Source organism: Temnothorax nylanderi, unplaced genomic scaffold, assembly GCF_030848795.1.
Source record: "Temnothorax nylanderi isolate EJ_2023f unplaced genomic scaffold, tnyl_v1.0 TNYL_tig0134_pilon, whole genome shotgun sequence".
NCBI lineage: Eukaryota > Metazoa > Arthropoda > Insecta > Hymenoptera > Formicidae > Temnothorax > Temnothorax nylanderi.
In genome coordinates, this window is record NW_027249196.1 from 388876 (window position 1) to 410046 (window position 21171).

General features: G+C 42.4%; 1 protein-coding gene across 1 annotated transcript in view; it reads right to left on the reverse strand.

The window, feature by feature from the left end:
* Nucleotides 1-6884: 6884 nt before the first annotated feature.
* Nucleotides 6885-21171, reverse strand: part of LOC139776971 (uncharacterized) — a 47186-nt gene continuing 32899 nt past the window's right edge. The window contains exon 2 of the mRNA XM_071714059.1: nt 6885-21100. Within this exon, the coding sequence (XP_071570160.1) occupies nt 19574-21100 (1527 nt within the window). The 3' untranslated portion in view covers nt 6885-19573. The remainder of the gene's footprint in view (nt 21101-21171) is intronic.

Consider the following 21171-nt stretch of genomic DNA (forward strand, 5'->3'; position numbering starts at 1 on the left):
CGCTCCGCGAAGAAACCGTGAAAAGCGGATTCGAATGGTTGCCGCGCCGCTCGTCGATTATTATCGTCCAAAGTGAATCTCTCGCGTGAAAAATTTGTGGATGCCTCGTGAGACGTCGGATATTCAATTGGACGGTACGATTTAATATGTCAATTTGACTCAATATATCTTTCTGATTCCATCCTGATGCATCGCGTTCTTTCAGTATCAACGATCCGGATGATCTACATCTCCCGAAATCGACCAAGATCTTCATACATCTCACATTGTCATTTCCTCGCCGAACACAGCGGAGGTGCAGTTGGCACACAATTATCGCCAGGTATGTGCCAGTTTGCACAATCTCGCTTTCCTTGAATTTCTTTCGCTAAAATCGACGCTCGCGAATAGCCATTGGTAATTTCACGTTTGATTTGACGAGCGCGATACTGACGAATTTCTGCATTCTTGTCTGAAACTGTTGTCTGTCTTAATTATTTATTTCTTACATTGATTCTTCATTAAATGTTATTTTATGATGTATACTACGTATGTTCGTATTTCGTAAATTCAACCTGCGTGCGATGTTACATGTGTCGATTGAACATGTCCAAGATATCCCTTGCTCAATAATGATAATTTGTTCAGAATTACAGGTCTTTGATACTGTTTTGTCATTGATGATTATTGTAATATGTTCACTATACGTTTTATTTTTATATATCGCAATATGACGATATATACTACACTGGGCAATAATATTATCGCAACAATAATATATGTATTAATATATCATATAATTATAATATAATACAGTTTACATATGGTATTATTAATATACTAATAATAAGACGATATGTATTAGCAACTACAGAAATAAGTTTACGAGCAGAAAAACAAGTGTGTATATAGAGTCTCATAATTAGATGATATTACCTAAAGGAATTAGAAATCTCCTCAAAATATCTCGTTTAACGAGTTCTCATTTTAACAACTTACATCGAAACAGAATTAATTAACACGAAAATATCAGTTGCAAAGGTTATATTAGGTTTAAAAATGTACATATATATATAACTGATACAGTTCTTCATCCATGCACATTTATTATTTATATTATTTAGAAGAGGATAATGATATATATAGAGTTTTAATATAAATAACAAATACGTTTGTTAAGCTTATCACAACTCAATACATTATTTCATACATATGAGTAATGCAAATTATATAATCTTTTACTTTAAGTTATTTTTTATGTTTCAATCTCAGTAATGAATCCTTTAAAATTTGAACATTACGTATTTAGCCAAATCATGACAGACAACTTTTAATCATCTTCGGTCGAAGATCAAACTCATTAGATCTTATCAAATCTCATTAATAAATTTTTCATTAACCGTTTAATTACCGCCGCTCTCTCAAAGTGACAAATATTCTCAGCTACGGTGTTCGACATTGATTTTTACAAGAGTATCGGTATCGGTGTACGCCGTTAAATCAAAGAGAGACTGTCGAAGGGTCCGCAGGGATCGGAGGTAGCGTCGCGGCGCCCGCGCCGCTGGCAAACCGCCAGCGTCGCTTGCCATTGAATTCGCGCGGACCGAAAATAAGTGAGTCGGTACGGTAAACAGGCGGTACAGTGACACACGGGTTCGATCTCCTCGCTTGCCTCTTAAAGACCGGTTTAACCGAACGCGCGCGGGGACATTTCGGGATCATTGTTCGGCCTGGCTGTCCTCCTCGTAACTCGCACGAAGACGCCAGCGGCCAGAGGCGTAGCTGCAGAGGGATGCGGCGCATGCACATGCAACACATACACGTTCCATGTATTTATATCTCTTTATTATGCAGACGACACTTTGCTTTCAGAGTTTCATGATAGACGCTTGTAGTAATAATCATCGAAAAATTGTGAAATTAGGTCATCCCTATGCGCAATGTCGATTTATTTTTAATATTAGTTCTAATATTTCTATTTAATTTCTTATTTTTTTTTATTTTACAATACTACTTACTGGATAATAATAGTACAAAGGGGAAAATATATAATAATATGTGTGTGGGCGTGTGTATGTATAAAATTCTGTTTTTATATATTCATAATTTTGATATTATTACATATGTACATATATTATTTTATATATTTTATATATGTATAATAATGTTTACATTTAAAACACGATATGAAGTGAAGCAAGGTATTACATATTAAAATAAAGTTGTATCGTACGTGTTTGAGAAATGGGAAGATACTTCTAAAGGGAAAAGCTACGCCGCTGGCCTGATATAAGTCGTGAGTGACTTATAATAAACGATTATACTCCCCTTGGCTTTTGCATTTATCCTCAGTGACATTTGTCGGTGGAAATATGGATAGGCTCTTTATTAGACTATCATTGTGACTAGTATTTTATAATGCTTTTGACGTCATGTTCCTCACGATTACTATATCATTACCATTCTTATAATTCTCTGATAAGATATTAGTCGCAACTGAGCCTTCGACTCAATTGTATATCTTACACCATACATTATAAAAAATATATATACAGAAACATCGACAAGTGCAAAACTCATACAATTTCCAGCGAAATAGGTATGCAATGTACATTTTATACGTCCTTTTCACAATGTACACAGTCCCTGATTTATTGCATAACTTCTCCGATTTCTTCTCGAGAAGACAATCTTCCCCTTCTCGTGCCCCCGGCGATAATTTAATGGGGCAGCATTGTATGCAACTAAAATTATCGATATTCCGCGTGGCGGACGAGTGATCTCAAGGCCAGACGGCGATCGATCACCGGTGCGCGGGAGACGCGCGACCCCCAAGCCACGAAGGGGGAAAATATCGCGCGGGAGAGAGGAGACGATCGCGAGAGAGCGAAGGCGGTGACCGATCGATCATCTGAGCGGCGGCGCGTCCCATGCTATTGACAAAGTATACGTATGTATACTATACGCCGGAGCAAATCATCCGCGTCTCTAGCCCGCTTGACGTCAAGCTCGACGTCGCCACCGCTCCCCGGCAGCGGGGGATTAAAAATACCCCCGACCCCCGACCGAGGAGGTAGTCAATGTCGGATAATTGCAGTTTCGATTTGCCCCACATTTGCGCCCCCGTCCGTCGCGACGTGTTGTTCTGAAAAATGCAGAGGCACGATCGAGCAAAGCGCGGTCGCCGGATCATGTGTCCGAAAAATTCCCGCTTCATTCACGTGCGTTCGCGTCATCGGTTATGTTTGTTTCCCGTTTGTGCTTCGTATAGGTTTTCCCTCAATTATTGTTAAAGCCTGGATATTACGGTTTAAACGCAAAAGGGGTGTAAACCGATTTGAAAAGTTGTATTTCAACGAAATACAAAATGGACAAATATACGTACGATTATTTAATAATATCTTTTGGTTAATAAAAAAAATTTGCGATACTTAAATTTATTAACATTGTTTAGCTTAATTTGCTAAAAGTTAAGTATTCATATTTTCGATCGTGCCTTTGTTTTGGAGTATATCACGGCTCTCGCAACGACTGTAAAATACTCTAAGGAGTCTAATATTCAAATTTTAATAATTTTATTTGGCAGTTTATATTTATAGCAGCAAGAAATTTTGGAGTTATTCGATTAAGATGTTGCATGTCGTCTCTGATCAAGTCTAAGATGGCGAATTCATCTTCTTCACCGTCGATATCGCGGATGCATCTTTCATCGCGCGAGCAAAAAGAGCGGATCGGGTGCCGGATAAATGCGCTTAATCGAAGTTAAATAATGCAAGAAAATGTGTCGGGTTTCGCTTGCGTGTTGGAAAATAGCCGATATCAGGTGCCGGTGATGAATGAGAGCGTTTAGAAGCGAGAGGCTGACAGTACGTACCGCGGGGGTAACGCGAAGCGGATGATGGTGATATTGTGATTAATTGACCCTTTGCAACCTTTGCAGCGAACCAGGTCATTTGCAGGGAACCGATATATCGGTGCTCTAGACTCGGGCATTAATTCCCCGGACACGATTCTGGGAGAGGGACGTAACCGTAACGTAGCTTCGGCTATGGAATCCGAATAGGATTGATTTCCATCGTTTTCTGATGTTTTCGATGGCGACGAGATAGCATTGAATTAACGATGAGATAAGAACGCTCGATCGTACAACACAGGTGCTATAAATTATCGTGTTCCGATATTCCAACTAATAAAACATTTCTCTCTCTTCGAAGTAAAGCGCTGTTAAATTTGGCGTGTCGTAATATAAGACCGTAATATAAAAAGAATCAAAGTGTCCGAGAATGACTTAAGGGTTTGTAACGAATACTTGGTACTAAATCAAGGGTAATAATGTGCAAGGGGTTAATTAATAGGCTAGAGGTTAATTAAGCGATGTTGAACGGCCAATTGCGAGAAGAGGTACATTTAGGGAATACATCGCGTCTGAAAATAGTGCAATATTGACGCAAATCGAGTGCTATATCGAGTTATTCGAGCGGAGCATTATATTAATAGAAAATAATGATAGGCAGAATTAACCGGAATGTCGTAACACACGCTTGGGGAATATCGATCGCGTCACGTTGAAAAACCAGCGCCGGGATTATAATTATCTGTAACGTAGGACGCCGGTTCTCGACGACAAGGATAATAATATTTCTAGTCAGTCTTATTACTCTGAATTTTCGTGCTCATTCGGCTATTATCTCATCCGAAAGTGATCCACTTGCCCGGATATTTCTGTAAAGAACTATGACCGCGTCCCACTTTACCGCTGCTTAATTTTCCTCTATATTTAGTATTAATAAAAACAGAACACATATTTGTGCTTTCATTACTTGATGTATTTTTACATTTCTATAAAAACGTGATATATGAATATGATTCTCACGTTGTCTTTTGCGTTCATCCTTTTTTACGATTAAACTTTTATCCCGTTCCATTTAGTTGTCGTAAAGTTATCACGTTATTATTACACATGCTCAGGTGAATCAGGGAAATTAACACGTGTTGCGATAAAATTACGATATAAAAATTAACTCGTGGTACATGCTAATGATCACAACGCAGCAGATAAGCGCTATATCAAACGGTAACCGCGTATTATCGGGCGCACATCGTTTGACGCGGTCAAACATCGACGACATTGCGCAATGTCCCGTTTTCACCGGAAGATGTAATCAATAGACATGGATGATACATATCCGTCCGTCCTTCCGTCCGATATGCATCAGTCAAGTATACTTAATGGGTTACTCTCATTTACCGGACGTGGCATAATTGAATTGCCCTAAATTCATACTTACATTGAGGCTCGTTTTGCTTACGAACATCATCAATCCGCTCATAATATATTTTTTTCCCCTGTAATATCAGAACATAAATATGTGAAACGCGAGAATTGTTTACATGGTTATTCCATTCCTGTTAAAAAGTAAAACTGTAGGGTCCTATGCAGTGGGAAATAATTGGACAGATCAAATATTCCTCGCGCGTTCGCGAAGAGAGCAATATTCCGGCGTCGATTGATGACATCTTTCTAAAATACAATATTTCTCCCCGCCGAAAAAATTACGTTAATCCGATATAATTTTTTCCCCCGTAATATCAGAACATAGAATATACATACGTAAAACGCGAGAGGTGGTTGCGCAGTGAGATTCCGTTCCGTGTTAAAAAGTAAAACTGTGGGAAATACAGTGGGAAATAATTGGACGGATCAAAATATTCCTCGCGCGTTCGCGAAGAGGGCAATATTCCGGCGTCGATTGTTGACGTCGTTCTAAAGTACAATATTTCTCCTCCGCCGAAAATGACGTTGGTCCGATGTAATTCAGTACCCGTCCCCGAGAGAATCACCCACGCGTGACGTCGTGTCCATAATTATTATCCGGCTATGTGCACTCGAATGGGTGGTACGAGGGGAGCATTTCGATTCGGGTCCACCTTGGGGTTTTAGACGCCGGGCCTCGGAGGAGAGAGAGAGAGCGAAGCACCGATCCGATAGGATCCGGGTGACAAATGTCAAGGATTATTGGGACCATTCCGGTGCCGTGGGTCTCTCCTTCGTTGATTCGCGGTAAAGCTCCATCGGAGCCCAGTCGGACAACACTCCGACGCACAATAAACGTCCAAGAGAAAAGAAACAAGAGAAACCCATCTGATTTCTTGGCCATTCTTCACGCTCGATATACGATCCCGTCCTTCTTTTTCCGCTGAGAGAGAAATAAATCCGCCCGCGCGTTCAGTTGTTAGATGGAAATTTCCGCCAAAGACGATAGTTTCAGATTTATAATACCTCGGCGTCGGGTTCGTCGGTGGCCCTCATATCTCAAGATGTCATCGATATAACTTTACGCGCGCTCGTTAATTATTTAATATCACGATGCCCCAGGCGCACCTGGCGAGAAAACACAGAGTGTACGTTCTAGCGTGATTAATATTGTTCGTGTGCGTGATCAGCCAAAATATTTCCGCCATTATTTTTCGCCCATTTACACTGTCAAAAAGACAACACTTGTTAACAATGAATTCTTTTCTGAATATCGTTTGACGAGACAAATTAGGAGGAAGAATGGAATCGAGATTTCCTCGATACGAATAAAATATTGATTCTAAGAACTTTAATGTACGAGCGAGTCAAGCCCACAATTTGCAAGATCTTTTTTAGATATACGACTGCATATTCAGATTGGATCTTACAAATTATGCACTTACCTCATTCTTGCTTTTTGCTATGCAAATGAATCTAGGTCAATTCTAGATTGGTGCTTCTTCGGCTCTTTCGGAGGATAATCTTCTCTAATTTCAACAGAAATCTTGGCAGAAGCCACTTTATTTTCGAGGTCAAACCGTTCTTGACTCCATTTCGGGAGCGGAAAAAGTCGGGAGGGGAATTGAGGATATGAAAAAGCACGTGTACAGCCGTTTTAACTGTCATAAGCAGCGTTTATTTCGTTTCTTAATCAAGTCGGAGCAGTTCTTTAAAAAATCATATTCGCGCTTTCGTGACTCGCGGCGAGAACGCGTTTACAATTGTTTGCGGGCAGAGGAGGGAAGGGATGACCCGGGGGGAGGGGGGGGGGAAGAGGATAAATGGTGGGACTGGTAGTGTATCTTTACACGTGGGACGAACGCTCGAATCGCGTCCTATATATTTGTATATTTGTTTTTTTCTTTCCTTATATATATTTATATATGTATAACATGCGGTGTTCCCCACGGTGGAGAAGAGGAACGCGCGACGAGACGCACCTCGTCCCCTCGTTCCATCGAAGAAATTCGCTAATCGCGAAGAGGGTACGGAGGTGAGAGGGAAGGACGCGGGAGGGAAGGGACGCAACGAGCATGATTCCTCGCGTAATCATAATTATGCGGATTATCCATGTAATGTGTATTTATTTATAATATTTATATTCATAATGATGTATGTACGAGTAAGAGATCAAACTTTGCATTGTCGCTTAAATAAAATGAGAAGCCACGTTAACATCCTAAGAACTTAGCATAAACTTACGTAAAACCGGAGCAGACGGATGTGTGTACGTGTTCGTGTGTCTGTTTTGTCCGTGTGTGTGTGCGCGCGCGTGCGTGCGAGTATGCGTGTATGTGTGTTTGTGTATTTTTAGGTTTTGTGACAATGCGCATTTTACGGCGGTACAAAAGCCGAGACAATTAGCCGCTGCGAGCCATCCGGTCTGTGAAAAACTCGGGAAAGACACGAGCGAGTTCGTGCAAAGGGAAAATTAAAGAATTAGGAAATTAAAGAGTTCGTGTGCGGAAATAATAGCAAGTCCCATAATTCGACGTAGTTTACTTTAAACATGAAATCGTATCTAAAAATGCGCTTTACGTATCGTAAGTTTCTTGCACCGAACCCTTCGGTAGAGTATTCTGCAATAATACGAAATAAAAAAGAAATGCGCAATGCATAAATGCAAGCGGCAGTCACGTGATAAAGTCAAACGTGATAAGAACAATGTCTCATCAATCGATTGCGGTTTTCCTTGAAACTTGAAACTAAATGCCTCAAAAATTCGCGAAGAGAATTAAAATATTAATTTATCCTAGCACATTTAAGATATTCTTTATAATATCAAAAATATTAAAAAACAATAAATAATACATTTCGTGGAGTTATAAGTAACAGAAAAATACATTTTTTCTGTAATATATTAATAAAATCGCCGATTATTTGAAATCTGTGAAAAAACTTGAAGAGATTAATTGGAGAGATTATTGAATCATAATATATATTCTCTTTCTCTAATCCGTAATATCATAATAAGCTAATGAAAATTCTGACATTAATAACCGTTCAGTACAAAACGCACTTTCCCCTTTGGTTAATGCTAGGATTAATTAATTTATGTGTCCGAGACCCCTCTTCCCCCACCAGACGTGTCGCAGCGGCGCAAACATATCCTTATACACAACATTAACAACTTAAAATATAGGAAAAGTCTTACTGTCGACTAAGTAAAACGATAACCGAAAAGACGTATTATCGTAAAATAAACGAAAACGCCCCGCTCCAGATGGGCATCAAGGGTACGAGAGGTGCGTGGAAAGGACATGCGTGCAAACGAATAATGACCAGTACGTATGCGACGCACGTATCATCTGAGAGACAGAGAGCGTGTACGCATTTGTATATATATGTGTGTGTGTGTGTGTGTGTTTTGTTGTACGCGTGTACCTTCGAAACCACGCAGGTAATTGTGGCAGCATTCTTCGTTCCATTCGAAATTCACTTTTCTCGCGAGAGAGCTTACATACACTTGCAATAATTATGATTGCACAGTGGTCGTGACCGCACTCACGTTGCGACGATATTAATTGCTAACAGAGATATCTCACCTGTTTTTTTTCGTAATATTTAAAAAATGCGCTGCAAAATTATCTCAAAAGTTCACCCTCTCATTGGCGATCAAAGTGAAAAATATTTGGCTAGGAACAAACGTAGGCAGACGTAGTTCGCGCAATAAAGATCGTCCTGGAATTAACTGGGACTATCGTTCTTGAATCGTATTAACTTCTACGCGCGCACTGTGCATTTTATCGGAGATCTATCTCGCAATTTTTATGACGAGAGCGTATAGGTATAGGTAAAAATACCATTCAGTCGGGATACATAAATGCGCAGGAACAAAAGCGCGAATTCTTGAAAATAACATGAGAAAAAGTATAATAGCATCTCGATACATCCGAATTTTCGTGGAGCAAAATTAATTAAAAACGAATTAATCAATAATTCATAAAATGCAAACAAATAAAAACGTTTCCCTTTCGCGTGAATGACTCGAGAGTTGCGAAATAAAATAGGAAATAATCTTAGCTTTCGAGTAAAAGCAACTCGCTTCCTAAAAGATAATCATCTTGGACCTTATTTAAAATTGGACAATTTAAAATTTAATAATTTAGCGCGTTGTATATGATATGTGAAAAATGACGTATAGATGCGGTTTTGCGTCTCTAAACCGCATGCTTGCAAGTGATCGATATACACCAAGGGGGATAATGCAGGACGTATTAAAATGATATTTATCTGTAATTCCTCATGCTACGACTTACGGATTAAGAGTATAAATCTCGGATCACAATTTGTTATCGCTGCGCGACGACGATTCGCAACTACGTAGCTATCACAATGTTCGCCGCGCGACCGCAATAATTAATTAATACGCACTCCACTCAGCTTTCTAGAATATTAAAGCTGCGCGTTGCGCAGCCTGGATTATGCGCTTCGATTATGCTAGGAACAAAGCGACATTGACATTACACAGTAATTATGCCATGAACTTGTTCCGCGATGTATACACTTTAGCGGTAAAAAGATGCGATGCGAGCGTTTAAAGGCTACGGATTGTAACGAACGTGGGATTGCGTGTGCATGTGTGTGTCCGTGTATTTTGTATCTTTGTGTCCCGCCAAGTATTTTTTTCTCGCAGGCACGTACATACGTAATCTATAATACATTTCGAGAGCTATAGGAAACAGTGTCCAACGCAAAATCCATTTTGGTTACGGTAAAAACTTGAGGCTTTGCCAGTCACCAATAACATACACAGTGACCGAGGAACAACGATCTAGAATGTTTCGTTAGGTACGAAATAAAAGACACTGCGGAACCCCGGGCGCACCGACGTCGGTTGATTTTCAACTCTGGGTTAACTCAATTCTTTTTCTCTTTTTCCACAATTGTTATCTACAGTTCCGACCCGCAAAAAGGACAAATCGCCAACCGGAACCAAGCTGAACATCCAAAACTTTAGTATCGAGAGCCAGTAATCGACAATAAGAACCTCTATTTCGGATCGAGAAGAAAATTCTTTCAGTTGAGATCTAATTTCTCCAAATCCGACTTTCGAGTTTTTGTTAACACAAAATTTTCAAGCGTCCAGACAGTCTAAATCAACCGAGCCGTCAGCGCAACCGGATCTTGGACCCCCTTTACGCGTGCGATTTTTGCTGCGTGTCACAACACGATAATTGACAAATTTCAGGCACAAGTATACGAAACAAACCAATGTTTTCCTAATGTTAGAGGCTTACTTCAAATACGATTTTACATTCCAAGAAATCGACACTTAATATACGTTCGATCGATGATAACATGATTGTCAACTACTTTATTATTTACAATTATTCTCGCTTGATTCCGCCAATTTTGCCAGGTATCCAAGCCCGAATACAGATCGAAATACGAACGAAAATTGATCATATATTTATAAGGTCGTGTTTAGAGATTCCGGTTTCACCGTAAAATATATACGCGTTACAATTATCATGTTGTGATAAAAATAAAAATCGATTGCGTAAACGGGGATGGGCGACACGCGATCGATTGGTCGTTGCCTTCGGCGAAGAGGGTCGCGATGAGGAAATAAATATACAGCGAGAAACGTGTTGTGTCCTGGTCGCTAAAAAACAGCATTAATCTACTAGCTAACCGACTTTGTTCTCCGCACGTATTCTCTTTTTCTTATCAGCTATATGATCATTACATTGTCTAAGAGCCGGTTTCATCGCTTGGCGCTAACTGCGATCGATCCGTTTCTCTTTCTCCGCATATACAGGGTTTGTTATTATCGCTTATTCATCTGTCTTATCTATTCTACAAATCATTCTTTCTGTTTAATAAAATGTGCCTTATCCTGCAGTTAATTTATGTCCTTAAGAAACTGAACTAAATTCGTAGTTACTTCTGAGTAACTACGAATTTAATTCAGTTTCTGTTAAGGATATATGTGTGTGTGTAATATCTCCAAAGCTTCGAAAAAAAGTGTTCTCTTTTTATGATATAACTGGGTGTTACGACTCAGGAAACAGAGAATCGGACGAACCGAGGCTGAAGCCAAGCGACACATTTGCGTGAGAGAAACCGGTCCTAAATTCTCGCTTATCTATATGACTTAATACAGTGGCTTTGTTCTAAATCGCTCAAACAGGTACCTCTACCTGCATCGTTCGTTGCACGCCGCGCACGTGCCGTGGGTGTGCGAATGATCGTGGACATAATTCGGCGAACATTCGTTTGACGAACGCTCGTCGTTTCATAGTTTCTTGGACGACTTATAGTCTCAGCGCCGCGAAACCGAGTCGCGCGATTGCGTGTGAAAAAGACTCTTTTTCTTTCTCACTCTTCGATCCCAAGTCAAATTGCAGTACATGCATTTCGGCGTGAAAATTCCCGACCCAAAAATTCCGTTGAACGTGTGCGACTAACCGGTTGACGACCCCTCGATCGTCGCTAATCGCCGATCGATCGGACGACTCGCGCGACCGTCCTCGCTTCGCGAAAGCAATTTTCCACGCAATTTCCCCGGAATAACCCGGCTGCAGATGGCATCCATCGGATAGTGATAGGTTATTACAGAATAACTGGTCGCATTATGGAATAATCCGACGGTTCTTAGAAGTCGTAAGCGAGTCCATTAGGCGAGACACTAAACGCAACGCTCAACTCAGCAATTTAGCGTAAGTGAATGTAAATTATATGTGCATTACATTTAATGTGCATACATATGCACAACTTGTCCCTCGTTATTTTAGATCACCTTTAATATCGAATAAAAGGCCGGAGTAAATCGTACAAAAAAATTAAAATTAAACTCACTAACCAAAAATATAAAAGCAGCAAGAATTAGAGATAGAGATTTTAAACGTATACAGAGAGAGAGACGAGGAAAACGAGAATTCTTCAATCTGAGGATTAAATTTTTGAATGGCACAGAGCCTTAACAATTCTGACCTGGATTCTTCTTCTATCGATGGGATGCGCATCTTCAGCTTTCAGAATAGTTTCGCATCACCGAGTGAGAAAGTTCGTGAAGAGAACGAGAACGAAGATTCCGAAGTCTAGCACGATGGGACCGAAGCGCGGAGGAGGTTCGCGAATACGAGATTTTCACTCGCGACGCAACTCGAATCCTCTCGCTTCTCGGAGCGACAGTACACGCCGGCAAAGCGCGATTCGTCGCGAGTGACGTGATAAAGAGGGATGCCACGGGGACGGGTCACGAACTGAGAGGGGTTAAACGCGCTCAACGAACTCCGAGGCACCTGTTCGCCACGTTGTGTGTGTGTGGGGGTGTGCGCGGGCGTACGCACACGATGTATGCTAAACGCGCGTCCCTAACGGTTAATTTTACGAAAAATTCCTTAACTATCATACAAACGCTTACGCAATTATATAGTACATGTACATCGTTACGTTAGAAACGTGATACAGTCTCTCGTCGTTTTGTCCCGCGGTCGCTCTTTCTCTCCCTTCCTTCCTTCCTCTCGCCTAACTCGTTCTCTCGTTATTATCCGCCGATTTCTTCCGCACTTACGTCACTTTTTCGCTAAGGATAATTATTAATCCTAAACCGATAGCCGGAATCGATTTTTTTTTTAATTCGAAATCGATCTTTCCTTTATTCTCTCATGCGTATATATAGTTGCTCGCTCGTTTCTCGCTCGCTTCGCGTTGTTCCGATGCGTCGCATATCGATTTCCGGTCAAATACATTTCACGCGCTGTTTACGCCTGTGGTTAAAAATTTACCGCGATGATCCGTTTACCCAAGTCGAAGTTCGATTACGCTCGATCGGCGACGATTTTCCCGAATTTCGTCGAGAGTTCCATATTACACCAGCCGTTTCACGCGTATATGATAAACGTCTCGTTAAATATTCATATCTGAAATTAATAATTTAAACGACGTTACGGATTATCACTCCGCAAATACCAAGTAACGTAATTGTATTTATCACGAATGCATTATATTGAAAGGGAGTAAACTGGAAATTTTGTTCGCCGCAGAAATCGATTTAACGAGCAGGTACAATCTAAGGATTTTCGATCCGATCGTAAATGCCAAATAAAGGCATTTTCGCGTCTCGCGTCTATTTTCGTAAGAATCAATTGCTCCGCTCTATTTGAAAACGTTTATATTAAAATCTGGGATCTCATTTACCGCATAACCAGTTTGCTTTGAATAGATGCTCAGCTAAGGCGATCAAAGGGACAATCACGAACAACAAAGCACAAGTAACATTTCTTCTCATGTTAGACGACTTAAATGAAGAACACTGTTCTTGCGAATGGAAAGGGACAAAATCACCGCGAGTTTCGCAACAACCCGCGCACTTTTTAACGAAGGAATCCACGAAAAAATTCCAGACAATTGCAATCTCTCATTCACCAACAACCCCAACCTTGAGATTCGCGCTTGCTTCGTTACAAGCTTAAAATCGCTTATATCTCAGGACACGTCGCATGAACGGCGAGAAAAAGCGTCGTTAAATCCCGAGAGCGGAGAGACGAGAAAAAGAGGAAAGACCGATTATTACTCATTCCACATCTAGAAAAATGATTTCGAACGGACTTTCGCGCGATCTTTCCCGAGATCAGGCAGCGACACGCGAATGGCTCTGTGCCGCGAAGCTGCAGCGACAACTGAAAGGGTAAACGTGAATCACCGGTTGAAGCAGCGAGGAAATAAATTAAGTCAGTACAACCATCATAAATAAGTGATTAACACGTTGAGTGCCACATTGTTACTCTCTGTTTACCGATTGAATCTCGTTAAGATAGTATAAGTACAAGCTCGCATACACACAGTAATTTACGCCAATTAATACATCGTAATTCCAGCGCGCTAAAAAAATACTTGATTTCACCGCTGAAACTGTAACACGTCGACTATCGTAAAGCCAGAGCGCAATCCACATTTAACAAGAATAAGGGGGGTATATTTCCCATCGGAATATATTCTGAGAATGTAAATTTATGATTGAACAAAATTGATTATTATACGAGTCGCTCGCGTGTAATCTTTGATCGTTCATTATCTTCAATTATTGAAATGTTTACCTTTTATTTTCTTCATCGCGATCAGTCGTAATGTAACGTAAGTAACAAGTGTCTAGGCATTTAACACATTCTCTCGATAAGATATATCGCCGATTACCGCGAAGGCATTTGTGCGTATACAGGATATTCAATTACTATAATGTATTCATATGTACACAGCGCACCGAAGTGCCTCCGCATTGCATAGCATTGAGTACAATCGGTGATGCACGGTAACGGTATCCTTGCATGCGGAATTAGCGAATCGTCGGCCGGCACTCCACGTGTTAATTCGCGAGAATTACGGGGACGGGGGAAAAAACGGAGACTAGGTTTCGCGCAAATGAGCCAGCTTGCGAAAAATGAAGCGTGGCGCCTACCTAACGAGCTATCGGCAGTGGTAGCGACGACCGGTCCCAGCTAATCGCCACTAAAGTAATGCACGCGTGCGATCGTCGAGACCGGTCGATACATTTTTTCCCGATCGATTTCCGGGACGTGGCGCAGCGACGACGGATCGTGATTATTTCCCTCCGGGTTTCGGCCGATTAACGTTCTTGTTTCATCTCTCGACGAGACGAGCATTCTCGCGAACGCGCACGCGTTGCGATACGATTCTCTCGATGTCGCCGTAATTCGTTCTATTATGGTCGGATTAAGAGAACTTACGAGATAATATCGCTGAGAAATTAAAAAAGCTATACTACTGCACGCTAAAATTACACGTACGAAATAATCGGGTGATATACTTTCGCGGATTAGGATCGATTTGGAGATGAGAGGATGAAAGAAATCCAAACTCGAAACCCACGTTCGTGTCACAACACGTCACTAAGATCGTCCTGCGTTCTCGATCGCTCAACCTGAACTGTACTCAAAGTTGTATCAAAAACCCAGTTATTCTTATACTCGGTCGTCGAAGTGAGAACAAGTATCGATTGTAAAAAGGTTCCGATTTTTTACCTTTTACGTATAAGTAATATATTAATGATATAATGTATATATCAATAATTATATATTAATATTATGTTATAATATAATACATATTATATATAAATATAATAATATGTATGATATCAATATTATATTCTGCTAATATTAATATTTAATTAAGATTATATATTATTCACAGAGAAATATTGTTTTCAAGAGCGATATTTTCGAAGAAAGAATAGGGCATCGATACTCGTTCCTCGTACACCTTGTATTCCTTGTACAAAGGAAAAGAAGAGGGTCGTCAATACTTTTGCGAGCACTCTATCTACGACGAGATTAAACTACATCGCGCGCTTTACAAACTATTCATTCATCACCTCGATATAACATAATATACGTAATTTTTACACACATATATAATATATATATATATACTTTTTTATCTACATTCGTTAGTATAAATCCCAGTACGCCTAAGTTCCATATCACAAAGACATGCCGTTCGGTATCACGATTTTTTAAATCCGCCGATCGCTCCGATCTCTTTCAAATTTAATCGACTTTGCCGCTCTTCGCTGCTATCATTGTCGGCTGCGTCGCGTCGGCGCCCTTTTCGCCGCCTTTTACATGTCCATTCTCTTTCGGTTATTTTTTCTCGTCATGTTTCTCTCCTTCGTCGTCGTCGTCGTCGTCGTCTCGTCACTCATCCACGCTCGGCTCTTACAACTGCCCGCCCCGCGCACGCGGTTTTGTTCGCCTAAATTTAGCGATTTCGCATCGCCAGAGTCATCGCATTGTTCGCGGACCGCGCGTGCTGTCGTGCTCCGAAAGCTGTTCTGGTGAACAAGAGATCGCCTGACGATTACGGTCGGGCACAAAGTAAAGCTTGAAATAACTCGGGGAAAATTGATGACGACGCGATAAAACAGGAAGTGGTAATTAAAGCACATCAACGTTTAACAATGGTTCAGCGAAGAAGTGATGCATATTAATGATTTCTCTATTGCCAATAATATATTTGCACTTGGATGAAATTATACAGTAGGAGATCGATCATTGATATCGGCTTGATTCGAGTTCTCTTTTGTCTTTTTTTCATACAAAAAATTACAACACTTTCTTGTACACTTTCTCGTACAAATAAATAAATAAATATTCGCAAAATTTTTTTCGAAAAAAGTTACGTAGTAAAATGCGTTTCTGACATGGTTTTAAAATAAACGTAGAACAATCATTACAGAACAATATACATTGAAATTGTTGCTTCCTTACAAAATTAATAATTAATTTTAATATTAATTATTAATTAAATAATTTAAATTTTAATATATTGAATAAAAAGTTCTCAATTTACAGTTTCTAATTTAAACTGATATTGATATGTAAATTGATGCTACGAGTGAATTTGAACGGCTTTTATGTAGAAATGATTTACATTACATAGATACTATCGTGTTCTTTTTCTAGAAACAATTGTAAAAATCTATCTCAGAGTTTTCCACATATAAAAGCCGTCCATTCATAACGGAGACTACAAAGATCTACGAGGTACCGATAATAATGCGGAACTAAAACGGTCATAGGACACGAGTCGTTCACCCCGCGCGAGCAAAGGGAAATCCCTTTTATTTTCGGTTCTTTGTCGTGTGTCCTTTAAACCGGATTTCTCGCTAGAGAGACGCGCGCTCCCGTAAGACCTAACCGAACGTGTCCGCGAGGGAAAGAAGAACGTGAAAGACGGATGGTGCGTGAAAAACGCGACTGTCACACGTCTCACAAGCGAGAACCGCGAGGGATAGAAAAGGCCGCTACTGTAACGCCGGACGTTTCCGTCTCGATTAAATGTACGCAGCGAATAATAAGCACCGAGACGAGAATGCACGAGGGGAAAATTAACCCAGTTAGCCCAGAAGAAGCTGAGGGAAGTTAACAAACCGAGCGCGATTCTTCTCGTCGTAAATTGCGCGTCGCGCCGTTCATCGCATCGGATTAAACGCTGGAGCGCCGTAAAGTAAGCGGGAGGAGTACAACTCAGCCGCCTAGGTACGATATTTTTTCCGGCGTTTCCCCCGGTTCACCGTGCTTGCTTTTAATCAAAGCCCGCTTCAGAATTGACTGAACTTTGCGTTCGGTTGAAAACCGTAATGAGCGTTCATAATTCATCACTAATGGATTCGTGTAGTGAGCAATTTAATGCAGGGAAGGCAGCCTTCTCTATCTATCGCCTACAAGAGCCGCATAATAAGATCTTTAATTATGATAATAGGAGAAAAAGATAATAAAGTAAGTGTGTAATTAATTACAAAGTAACGTACATAATAAAAAGTATCATCAAAAGCATTTAAAAAAATTTCCGTCCATTTCAATGACCGAAAGAAATGTTGGAAAAATAATTGCTTAACGCGTTCTATTTTAATCGATTAAAAACAAGCACTAATATTTAAACGCATATAATACAGAAAACTTTACAAAACACAATTATAAAAAAAAATGTGTAAAACCTATAAATTTTACAAAATCATCACGTGTATACAATGTTCTTCTTCAAGCGCGATTCGATTTCATCGATCTAACTTTCCGTGAACGGTCTATGAAGCGATTCGCGCGATTCTCGCTCGAATTGTTGTCGCGTTTGGTCAAGTATGTGCAACAAATCGTATTAATGACGGAAAAGTGCATTTCGGATATATTTCTTTCGGATCACAGAAAGAGAGGCGACAGCGTCTTTACGATCAGCGGCAAATCTATTCAGTGTCGAGCGTGTCCTTCTTCATCATTAGATCATGTCTATCGCGAACGATACGCTATGCCTGCGTCGTCGTCGGTGACATCGCGACACGACGATATATCTAACGTGCTGCATCAAGTACGACCTATCGAGCCGTCGCGGTTTCCCCGGGCTTCCCTTGGCACAATGACCTCCAGGTCGTCCGAACTACTACCCCTGCGCACCGTCGCGATCCGTGAGAGACGATCGACGACGATTGTGCATTAATCCTGATTCGCGAACCGAGACTTATGTAAATGTAAGTCGATCGACGATTCCGTTTGGACTCAGCTGACTTCTGTTTGCGATCAATTCGACACGACCTGTCGTCTTATCTCCGGTGAAATCGATTGTGTTGGGGAAAATACGTCGCGCTGATGAGAAGGAATGAATAATTCGTTCCTCCTTATATCGATGTATTATGTACCGCGACAAATTTGATAGTAACATTTGCGTACGTCTCTGTACTTATCCGTCAATTAGTCGATTTGTTACATAGACCTGAAACGTCTTTGAAAAATTGAGTTTTACGTTTCACCGTTTGTCGGAATAAAACGTAAAGTCTAGCTTTACAAAGGACGAGAGACAACACCGGGAGGCGATGAATAACAGTCGCGTTGTGTCGAGTGTCGAGATCGTCCTCGCGATTCCCGGGGCGCGTTTCGAAGACTCGTCGAAAAAGGAAAGCGCCTTTTGAGTTCACGATTGTACGTTTCGCAAAGGACTCGACGGCGAGTGTTTTAAGAGACGCAATCGCGCGTTGAATCGTTCCATACTCCATTCACGAGAATTTCTGAAGCTTTTCAAGATATTGTCGTAGCGGGAAAAGATGTCTCTTACCGACAAGCGTACCGACCGCGTATTTTCACGACGGAGGCAATGGCCGCGGGAATAAATCTCGAAACGAGTAGACCGGAGAGCAACGCGAAGCGACGTCGCCGCGGCTGAAGGTACGATTTCGAGAATACCGACCTTGTAACGCGAGACTAGACATAAGGCGTGAAATCAGTTATAATAAACCAGTGACGAATCCGCGAAAATGAGTCTTTCCTCCAATCATTTTTTTTTTGTATGATTTTTCTCGGACAACGCTAACTGTATGGACGTTCGGCATTCGCCTTTTAAAAGGAGAACACCTCCGACATACGAAATCTCATAGAAAACATCTCGTTTCTTCTCACCAGATTATAACCGATTCGCGGCCCATCGACAACTAGCCACACCGCGGCGACGGTAGAAACGCGACGCGTGAATCACATGTATCCGAGATCGATGATGAAACAGCTATTCACCCTTATGACCGCAAGTAACCCTCCTCGACGCTACGTCGAGGTAGCGCAGCTCGGACGTCGCCCGAACGGAAGGCAGCGAGACACAGCCGAGTTTCACATTAGATGACCGGGACCGAATCATCTTTATTTTTACATTATTTTCACGGGTTTCCTTCTGTCTACGAGGAAAGCGCGTGATCATTTCGTGACGAAAAGCTCGTCAGTAGCAATACCGAGAACGGCAGCGAGCGAGCGAATCGGAGGGAGGAGAAAAGAGCGATTGGCGTCACGTCTTGGCCTATTGTCTCAGCTCCTCGAGGATCTCCTGGATTCCCGGCTGGAACGAGAGCACCAACCGGCTGGAGCTGCTCGAGGAGCCGTGAGAGCTGTAATTGTCGTGCGACGCGCCATTGTTATTGTGCTGTTGCTGCTGCGCCTGGTGTGTTTGACGAGCGCGCTGCGACTTGCCGGTCGTCGCACCGTCGACAGAATTGAGCGACTGATGGCTGCTACTCTGGTTCGACCGATGACTCCCGTGCAACTGGGACTCGGACAGACAACCGTAAGACCCGAGGGGGTACGGATCGAAGATCGTCACCGGCAACTCGCTCACGCGCTCTCTCTGCTGCTGACGTTCGGTCTTGCTCGCAGAAATATCGCCGCTCGACGCATTATTACCACTCTGCAATTGATTGTTCGTCTTGCTGGAGCTCCTACTACTGACGGAATTGAGCGACTGATGGCCGCTATTCAGTCCCCCCGTCGTGCCCCAGGTGCCGCCGTGCAGCTGAGACGCGCCGTACGCCGACGAGTAACCCGCGTAAGCGGACACCACGTCCTCGACCAAACGATTTCCTCTCTGCTGACCCGTCGTCTTGCTCGTGGAAATGTCGTCGCTGGTGTTATTGGCCCCCTGCAGACTGTTGGTCTTGCTGGAGGAGCTCCTGCCACCACCGCCACCGCCGCCACCGGTCCCGCTGATAGAGTTCAGCGACTGGTGACCGCTGTTTAATCCCCCCGTGGTGCCCCAAGTACCGCCGTGTAATTGGGACGCGTTGTACGAATAACCCGCGTAAGCCGACACCATGTCCTCCATTAAACGGTTTCCCCTCGTCTGCTGACCCGTCGTCTTGCTCGTCGCGATGTCGTCACTGGCGTTATTGCTGCTCTGCAGACTGTTGGTCTTGCTGGAACTCCTACTGCCGGACGCGGACGTTCTCAGGGTGGAACCGCCGCCGGTGGTCGCGGGTTGCGTCGACGTCACCGCCGGTAGCGTGTCGTTCTTGTCGCCCGGCGGCCTCGGCAATCGACGGCGCAGCCACGGATGCCTCAGCGCCTTGTTCGGCGTCATTCGGCACTCCGGCTCCCACACGAGGCAACGTCTGAGAAAGTCCAAGAACAGAACGTCGTCGCAGCCCTTCAGGGCGCGCTCGAGATCGTGCGAGCCCGGTGGACCGCGCAGCTTCCCTCGTCTCGACAGACCCCCGCTTAGCACTGTCGTGCCGTCCGGCATCGCCGTCGCGGTGCAGTACTTCGGGTAGCCCTTCGAGCTGATGAACTGACGCGATCGTTTGGAGTTCTGTAGGAGCCGCTGCGGTGGCATGCCCAGCATCTCGATGATGCACGCCAATTGGTCTCCCTCGTCCTCGCCCGGTAGTAGTGGGAAACCGGTGAACAGCTCCGCCAGGATGCATCCGAGGCTCCACATATCGATCGGCATCCCGTATCTCGCGCCCAATATTACTTCCGGCGCACGGTAGAAGCGGCTCTGGATATAGGTGTATACCCGTTGATTCTCGTAGCAGCTGGAACCGAAATCTATCACCTGCAACACGCGGAGATATCTCGTTAACGCACCGAATCAATCCAGTTTTGAATGATACGATTAGTAATTGT